The 9,746-nt window shown below is 49.7% G+C and overlaps 1 protein-coding gene and 2 pseudogenes across 3 annotated transcripts; 2 read left to right on the top strand and 1 right to left on the bottom strand.

Moving 5' to 3' along the window:
- Window positions 1-1,971: 1,971 nt before the first annotated feature.
- On the top strand, window positions 1,972-3,312 carry LOC120670246 (brassinosteroid-responsive RING protein 1-like). Of its 3 annotated transcripts, none has more exons than XR_005673112.1 (2): window positions 1,976-2,637; window positions 3,181-3,312. XR_005673112.1 is itself a non-coding variant. In XM_039950316.1 (1 exon), exon 1 carries the CDS (start codon window positions 2,147-2,149, stop codon window positions 2,558-2,560), a length of 414 nt encoding a protein of 137 aa, XP_039806250.1. In that variant the 5' UTR covers window positions 1,972-2,146; the 3' UTR covers window positions 2,561-2,924. The 3 variants fall into 3 exon arrangements, 1 of the variants encoding a protein (XP_039806250.1); XR_005673111.1 differs by having other exon boundaries at window positions 3,162-3,291; XM_039950316.1 differs by lacking the exon at window positions 3,181-3,312 and having other exon boundaries at window positions 1,972-2,924.
- Window positions 3,139-4,295, top strand: LOC120670245 (annotated as a pseudogene).
- On the bottom strand, window positions 4,172-9,347 carry LOC120670244 (annotated as a pseudogene).
- Between the last annotated feature and the right edge of the window lie 399 nt (window positions 9,348-9,746).

Below are 9,746 nucleotides of genomic sequence, written 5' to 3'. Positions count from 1 at the left end.
ATATATATATATATATATATATATATATATATATATATATATATATATATATATATATATATATATATGCTCCCTGTCCTTCTCTCTGTGTATATATATATATACTCCCTCCGTTCTTTTTTAATAGGACAACGTTGACTTTTTTTAACTCTGACTAATATTATTTAATTAATCAGTTAGTTAAATGAAGTGAAATGAGTACCTTTACGTCTATTATCTCTTGAATTTAACTTAAAGATTGGACTATTTGTATAAATGTTTATAGAAAAAACGAATAGTCAAATGAAAAAAAAATTAATGATTTCATATATTTAAGAACGGAGGGAGTACCCATGTGGCCATGTATAAAAAAGCTAGTAGTGTCGTTTGACGAGGACTATATATCTAACTAGTGTTGTTCGCGTACAGCCAGCTTAATCAATAGTAGTAAGCAAGCTAATTGATGAGCAGCTAGCTAATAATTAACGGGCAGGTGCGCCCACATCCACATGGCTTGCCGGGTCGATCGGTCGGTGCATGCATCCAATTCCAACTAATATATAATTGATGCCCAACCAGCTCGCTCGTACTACGCGCTAGCTAGCTAAGACCAATCTAGCTTATTCTTAATAGAAATATCATATATAGTAAGCCCATACTAGCCACTTAGCCAACTAGCTAGGTATTTTGACTAAATGTAATGAAAGAAGTAATAATATTTACAATACTAAATTTGTTTTATTAAATCCACCATGAAGTATATATTGATATTTCATATGTGGGATAGTTATAACTGTTGCTATATTTTTTATATATTTTGTCAAAATTAGTCAAATTTAATTTAGAATAAATCTAATACAATATGTAAATAAAAATAATAGACCAACCTCGAATGCATGCATGCATTGCATTTTCGCCATGCCCGACAAAATTAACTTGTTGGTTAGTGCGGCTGATTAGATATTCACATGGCCTGTCTCTTTTTTGTTCCCGGCCTCCGCATACACCATGCAGCATGGGCATATATATATATATATATATATATATATATATATATATATATATATATATATATATATATATATATATATATATATATATATATATATATATATATATATATATATATATATATATATATATATATATATAACTAGCAGTTCGTACGTGTCATTTTGTCTCGATCATCACCACGCCTTGCATTTTTTAAAAAAAATACCATTTTAATTAGAAAAAAGTTTTGTAAATAGATTTTATTTAATACTTCATACATGTATCAAAATATTCGATGTGGTATTTTTTTTTATGTTTACGAAGTTTACGGATAAAAATCTAAACACGGCTTATATTATTGATGGAGATGGCTGGCAGGCAGGCAGACAAGCGCACCTGCCTGTGGCGTGCCCTGCCGTAGCTTGCTCGCCAGGTGTACGTGGACATGATAGGAATGGCGCTGATGAGAGAGGGAGTCAGCAGTCAGGGGGTACACGGTACACGTACGGTAGGAGCTAGTATTGAACAATACTATTTATCATGTATACTGTGTATATATAATCTTGCATTGCGTCGTCCACGTACATCATTTAGTTTATTACTGGAGGAATAGTACGTACGTACGTACGTATGCATACGTACTGGAGCGAGCTAATAAACGCACTGCATTTAATTTGTATGCAATGAATTAAGCACACATACACCTCTACTATGTTATGCCCCCAAAATAATCTTGCATCGCGTCCTCCACGTACATCATTTCATTTATTACTGAAGGAATATGTACGTACTGGAGCGAGCTGATGAACGCACTGTATTTAATTAATCCGTATACAACGTACGAATTAAGCACACATACAGTGCACCTCAACTATGTTATCCTCCCAAATTGATTATATTGTTTAAGACCCTCCACCGTTAAAACTAAGCGCATCCTGAACAAATTAATTAACGAAGCATTTTACAATTATATATACATATACTCTTTCGTCAGCATCCTGCGACTCCCATCCACTTTAAATCTTTAATCACCTGTCTGTTTGCTCTCCTCTTCAGCTCTGCTCCTTCCTTGCTCTTACAGTTATAAAAAAGGCAAAGGCAGAGCCAGGCAAGGCAAGGCAAGGCCCTCTCGCTCTTGACAATTAATCACAAGCACAACTAGGCAGGCAGGCAGATGCTGATGGGGTTCCCCGTCGGGTACTCGGAGGTGCCCAAGCTGCTCCTCCACCTCCTCCTCCTGCTCGGCCACCTGCGCCGCCTCTCCTCCTGCCTGCTCCGCCTCGCCGGCCTCCACGCCGACCGCCGCCACTACTACTACTACTGCCACGACGACGCCGCCGCGGCAGAGCGCCTCGATGAGCACTCCCCGGCGGTGCGCTTCGACTCGCTGCCGCCGCCCGCGCTGCCGGCGGACGACGGCTGCTGCGTGTGCCTGGGCGACTTCCACGCCGCCGCCGAGGTGCGCCGCGCGCGGGGGTGCCGCCACGTCTTCCACCGCGCCTGCCTCGACCGCTGGGCCGCGCACGGCCACCGCACCTGCCCGCTCTGCCGGACGCCCATCCTGCCGCCGCTGCTCCTGCCGTCCTAGTACTCTGCTCTGCTTCTTTACGTTCTCCACCAAGATGCATGCATCAAGGGCGGCAGGGCGGAACAAAGTGACAAAAGGTAGTAGATGCTGCCTGGTACATAGCTACACAAGTTTAATTATTTAGGTTAGGCAAGTAAATACAAGACAAGTATCTCCGCTCATTGTTCTTGTGTCATTAAGTTCTTTTTCTCTCTTTTGGCCGGGGATCTGGAGATTATATTAGGACGGCCCCTGTTTGTTAACGATTTTGTGTTTTTACTCTTACTTACTGTTGAGGAATATATATAGAGAACATGGTGGATGATGATTCAACTAAATTTGTACTACCTATATATATGTATGTTGCAGTGTGCACATTCTAATTTGTCTACATACATACATACATACATACATACATACATACATACATACATACATACATACATACATACATACATATGTTGAAACAAATACACTGGGGTTGGTTTTGAGGCCGAATGTGAGTGAAACCATGCATTTGCCTAAACCAAACGGGCCTCTTCTTCACTCGCATGGTGTGCGTGGGCCAACAGGGGCGGAGGGCCCATTGGGCTTGAGCGTGGCAAAGCTAACTAACAAACAGGTGGTATCGTGCGTGGCAGGAACATAGCATGCATATTCCTTCCTCTTGGAGCAGGTCAGCAGGACATACAAGAGGCAGGCAACAGGCAAGAGTTGGTTGGTTGGCACTGCAGCAGCCAGCAGCCAGCAGCAGCTGTCGCCACGCCACAGATGGCGGCCGGCAGCGGCATGCCATTGCCGGGAGCAACAGCAAGGGGCGCCTGATGCGGTGCCGGTGCTGCGAGGACACGCTGGGCTTGCCGCGCCGGTCAGGAGCAGCAGCGGTTCCCGGAGCTGCTGCAGCTTCGGTTGCGAGATCTGCCTCCGCCGCCTCGGCCCCGCCGGATCGTGCTGGTGACCTACACGCGCGTCCCGGACCCGCGCATCGGCCTCACCGCCAAGGGCCGCCGCGACGCCGAGCTCTGCGGCCGCCGCCTCCGGGACGACCTCTTCTCCTCCTCCTCCGGCGACGACGACTGCAAGGTCTACTTCTATGTGTCCCCGTACCGCCGCACGCTGGAGACGCTGCGCGGCATCGCGCACGCCTTCGAGCCCCACCGCGTCGCCGGCGTCCGCGAGCAGGACTTCGGCAACTTCCAGGACCGCGACCGGATGCGGGTGGAGAAGGAGACGCGGCTGCGGTACGGGCGCTTCTTCTACCGCTTCCCCAACGGCGAGTCGGCGGCGGACGTGTACGACCGCATCACCGGCTTCCGGGAGACGCTGCGCGCCGACATCGACATCGGCCGCTTCCAGCCGCCCGGGGAGCGGAGCCCCAACATGAACGTGGTGCTCGTCTCCCACGGCCTCACGCTCCGCGTCTTCCTCATGCGCTGGTACAAGTGGACGGTGCGCCAGTTCGAGGGCCTCCACAACGGCGGCGCGCTCGTCGTGCAGACGGGGCAGGGCGGCAGGTACAGCCGACGAGATGCTGCAGGACCATCAACTACACGTTCATGACCAACGGACAGTCATTCTTCGATCGATTCAATACTAGTACCTAATTAATATATATATATATAGCTAGTACAGTACCAACAACTTGCCTTTTAATTTGCTTGTACGTAAAGAGGATCTTAATTAATTAATTCCCTGCTGTATGTTACTAATACATAAGAGCAAGCTAATTAAGGCAGCTACGACCCTGCCAGATGAAGATGATGCAGCAACTGAGACCCTATGAGGTCTCGGTCTCGGTCTCTGTCTCTGTATGCTGGCATTATTGGCTCTTCCTCTTCACCTTGCAGCATGAGCGATCGCTGATGAAGATGCGGCATCAGCGGCGGCGCAAACGGCTGCTGCTGCTGGAGCCCTAGAGTAAGCGACACCACCGCGCCGCCGTGACTCCCATGCATATGCATGCTGCTTGGGTAGCTACTGATGAACAGATGGTCGCCGGCGCCATCCGTACGTCACAGTGGAGGATGCTGGAATCATCGTCGCGTTCTGCTCAGCTTTGACGGCGACTCCTCCGGCGGCGGCGGCGTCGGCGCCGGCGCTAGTAGGGTTGTTTTGTGTCGTCGCCGCCTCTGATTGCTGCTGCTGCTGCACCTCATCCCTGTACATGTCCTCTATCATTGGCTTCCACAGCCTCACCCTTGCGTTGATGAACCAATTGGAAACCTGCTAGTAACAAAAAAAAGATGGAGAAATTTTATTTATTTTAATTTCCACAGAGTATTGGTTTCCTTTTTTGTTAGAACAAATAAAGAAAGGAAATTCTGACTACCTATATGCTAGCTAGCGACCACACAAGATAGTGCGAATTTTATTGATATAACAGCGAAAATATAAGTCTACAGTCCTGGGAGGGCATAGCCAGGAAAACAAAAATAAATTGGAAAAAATCAAAATTCGTCCGGTTGGATTGTGATATCAACACGGGGAACACAACAACTCAACTCACTAGGTTGAATTGGGTCATCAACATAAGGAGAACTCAAACTACCACGAGAGGCCCAGAGGTAACCACCCCACACAAAACGGCAACAAAGTCGAAACAAGCCGCAACACCCATCCGCACTCCACACTCTTATAATCGTCGAAAAAACTTCGGTGTGACCCAACATTGAAGGGTCGCCGCCATGCAGGATCCTTCTCCGCGATGCCGCTGCAACCAAACGCACCACCCAATAGAGTGAACAACATCGGATCCGAGCCACTCGTAGATTGCCATGCAGTCGCCGCCATGATAACACAATGCGCAGGGCCTCGCCGCTTCCACCATTGGACTCCACCTCTCATGTCTGCGCACGGGGCCTCGCCACACCCGCCACAAAACTCTACGTCCAGGATCCGTTTCAGAAGTCGCCGTCGGAGTGGTGAGCAAGGATGCCCCGCTCCCCCGAGTCTCTAACAAACCGCCAAGCCATCGCCGCAGTTTCGATTTCGCCTCGTTGCTTTACCCTCGCATCTAGCCACCGCCGCCATAGTAGCAAGCCAGGGAAGTCGCTTGCGCCATCTTCTGACATTGTACCGCACGAGGAGGCCACAACTAGGGTGAGCAACCCGCCGCAGTCCGCTGCAAGCCAAGTTGTCCCATGGTGCTGGTGCCGCGAGCGCCGTCATCCGACGCAGTCCCACACCGCACTGACCGTTGCCAAGCAACGCCAGCCGCCACGGTCCGCTGCAAGCAGGCAACCGACAACCAAGCAACAACCCCTGGCCGCCACCAAGACAGCGATCGCCTCCGCGTGGCCTTAACAACACCCTTCCAGCTTGCCAAGCAGCGGAAATACCGATCCCAAACGAAACCGCAAATGACCAAGGACCGGCGAAGCCACACACCGAGCTGGGTCTCTAGAGACGATGCCTTCAAGAAGGGCACAACGCCAAGAGCGCCTCCGTCGCTTGTCCAAGGACAGGGTTTCCACCCAGAGAACCCTTGCAGCAGAGTTGTATCTCCAAAAATGACGCCCCCAACAGGGAAAGCGACATCAAGGACGCCGCCATTATCCCACCAGCAACGCCGGCAAGGGATTTCGCCTGGAGCATCCCAACCCCAAACTGTATGCGCATGGCATAACAAAACCAACACCAAAGCCACGACAACCCGTCCGAGACGACACCGCCGCCGCGCCTGCACACGCCCATGCCGCCGAACTCCACCTAGACTTTGATCGCCGCAAGCAGCGTCGCGCAACAATGTCGCACGCCCGCCACCGAGACCGCCCTCGCGCGAGGCAGCCGCCGTGCCCGGGCACCTCGCCCCATGCCAACGCCAACGCCGACACTGCGCGCAGGCCTGCGCCGAAACCGACGCCGCGCCCCCCGCCCCCCTCGCACCGTTGATGCCGCTGTGGCGAATGTCGGACGCCGCGCACCAGGCACCACACCCTGCGTCGAGGCCGCTGTCACCGCATCCGTGGCGCGCGGACACCCGGCACATTGCCCCCCGCCGGGAAGATAGGACCAGATGCCGGACCGCCGCCCTCCATCGCCGTCCACGCGCGGCCGCCCCTGTTGGCCGCAGATCCACCCATGGGGGTGGCAGATCCGGCCATGGGGACGATGGATCCGGCCGCCAAGTCTCCAGAGGAGCCCCGCCGACCGCCGCCCGCACCGGCGAGCATCTCCACCGCGCAGCTTCTCTGGGCGCCAAGCTCGCGGCCGCCGTCTTCGGCCACCTCCACGCCGGCTCCTCCACCGCGAGCTCTCGCCGCAGCAGCTTGCCGGGCCCGTACGCCGCCGGCACCTCCATCGCCGGCCGCGGTCCCCCGCCGGATCCGCACGCAGTTCGGAGAGCCCCCGCCACCGCCCTCCTAGGGAGCCGCGCAGACTTTCGGCAGCTCCCTCTGGTGGCGGCGCGGAGGAGGGAGGGGGAAGGGGGGTGGCGCCGCCGGCGACTGGGTCGCCACGCAAGTCGCCCGAGCGGGGGCGACGCGGGGGCTCCTACTGCTTGCTGATTTGGGTTGCATACAACCACAAATACAATAATAATGCTGGGAGATAAGTGATCCTATCAAGCATTAAAGATGTGGATTGACATGGATCGATCCTCGTAGTTAGTCCACACGTTCATAAAAGAGACGGATACAGGCAGTTGTTGGATTTGATTATTTGTAAGTTCTACTCTAACAAGCAATGCAACACATGCATGTTTGCTTGCTTGGCTTATTTTGTACCTTCCCAACTGTTACTGATATAGAATATAGGGAGAAGTCCAAATTACACCCTTAAATTATCGCAAAAGTCTGATTTTCAATCTTCAACTACAAAATCGGATAATATAGGCCATCCAACTGTTGAAATCGGGCAAATTTGGCCTTTGGTGGTTTACAAGGTGGTTTTGTATTTTTTTAAAAATAAAAAATTCTAATTAGCTTTAAAAATAAAAAATAATTCATTTTGAATTAGAAAAATATGAAACTAGTACCAAATTGTTTCTAAAAAAGTAACCTATTTATTATGGCTCTATTTGAATCTTAGTTATTTGAAAACAATAGACATAATTACAAGCAACTAAATATTGTGAAAATTAAAAATTGGATCTGGATAATTGAAAAATATCTTACCAATAGATAGGTTACATTTTTAGAAAAAAATTTATACCTATTTTGTACTTTTATATTTAAAATGAATTACTTAGAATTTTTTAATTTTAATTTGAATATTTTTAATTCTCAAAATAGAAAATCACCTTCAAAACTACCTAAAGCGCTAAATTTGCCCGATTTCAACAGTTGAATGATTTTTGTTATCCGGTTTTGTAGCTAAATGTTGAAAATCAGACTTTTGTAATAGTTCAAGGGTGTAAGGCGGACTTTTCCCTAAAATATATGTTTGTAACATTATATTGAGCTGTCCTGTAACTGTACATATATATGTAGGAGCTATGCTGATGGAATGGAATTGGAAGGCACATGGTGTGTGTGTGTATATATACACACACATATATATGTCTATATAACAATATATATATCACTAAATAATATATAAAAAATCCCCTGGCTTCTGGATAAGCCTGTCTGGCGAGCCAGAATGTGCTTGTCCACGTCATTTGGATACGGGTGGAGGAAGTGCTCGAAGAGCCAGGCGCGGAGGACGGCGACGGCGCGCTCCGGCAGGCCGCGCTGCGGCCGCCACGGGTAGTTGTCGATGCTGCCCGGATGCTGGAACGCCCGCTGCCGCCGCAGGCACTGGTCCAGCACCTTGAGCCGCGGCGTGTCCCCCTTGGTCGCCCCCGCCGCCGGAGCCGGCGGGCCGCCGTAGTCGTTCTGCTGCTTCCTCATAAGCGCACGCACCTGCGCCACCAGCGCGTCACGCAGGCACCGGAAGTGCCGCGACATGGCGCGCAGGGCCAGCCTCGTGTACACCTGCGATGCCCCGGCTCCGGCCACCGCCTCGAACCACACCTCCACCGCCCTCATCTGCTCCCGGTACACACGGTACCGCCTGTCCACCTGATGTTTATTTATGGATCGGTGAAAAGTAGTAGCTAGATTACCATGGACAAACGTAAAAAAACGTACTGCATGCACACAACTACCTACCTCTTCAACCATGGATAAGAGCCTGGACTTCCTCCTCTCAAGCTCCAAGAGATCCATGGAGCTCAGAGACGGATGGCCCCAAAGCCCCGAGGACGACGACGACGGCTCCATGTCCTCCCATTTGCCCGGAGCTCTCTTGTTGACGCCGTTCATGGCGTGCGAATCCCCTTGGAGGCTGCAGAACTCGGTGAGCAAATCCTGCGCAGGGCCCAGGTACTTGGAGCTCCTCAGCTGGAACGGCTGCATGCTCGGCGGCGGCAGGTGGTTATTAGGCGCCTGCAGTGACACCGCCGCCGGAGGAACGGCGGCCAACTGGTCCTGGTGGCTCATCAACAGCGACGACGACCCTCCCGCCGTGCCGTCGTAGTTGTACAAGGAGAGGGAGATCGCGCCCTGCGGCCATGCTGACGTGTCGTCGGCGAGGACATGGTGATCAGTAGCAGGCAAGCCTCCTAGGGACAGCATGTCATCGGTGCCGTCGACATGGAGCGCGAGGAGCTGGCCGTGGTCGAAGGAGGGTGGGGGCGCCTCCATGGCCACCGTGCTCGGAGGCGGCGACAAGTCGAGGAGGTGCGGATGATGGTGGACGGCCATGGACGACGACGATCGGCGCACACCAGTTGGACCAAGCAATTGGCGCGAGCAAGAGAGACACACTGCAATATATATGCTTAATTAGCTTCCTATACATGTCTCGATGTATGACTACTATTTGAAAGAAATTAAGATGCTGCTGCTGCAACTATATATATATATATATATATATATATATATATATATATATATATATATATATATATATATATATATATATATATATATATATATATATATATATACACTAGCCTATCATCCCGTGCTCCCACACGGGCTAATTAAAATTAATATAAGAATAATATCAATAATTATAATTACGTATCTCACGCTCTTTTTCATCAATTAAATATTCTAACACATACTCTAAAATATATATTTATCATTATTTAGTTACAATAGATTTCATTTTGCATCACACCTCCACATGTATTCGATATATATATTTAGTTGAGTTATTTGTGTGTGAATTGGTAGTCTTATCTCTTCCATCGTATATAAATACATGGTGACACATCGTG

Source organism: Panicum virgatum, chromosome 4N (assembly GCF_016808335.1).
Source record: "Panicum virgatum strain AP13 chromosome 4N, P.virgatum_v5, whole genome shotgun sequence".
NCBI classification, from domain to species: domain Eukaryota; kingdom Viridiplantae; phylum Streptophyta; class Magnoliopsida; order Poales; family Poaceae; genus Panicum; species Panicum virgatum.
This window is presented reverse-complemented; position numbering and strand designations above follow the sequence as displayed.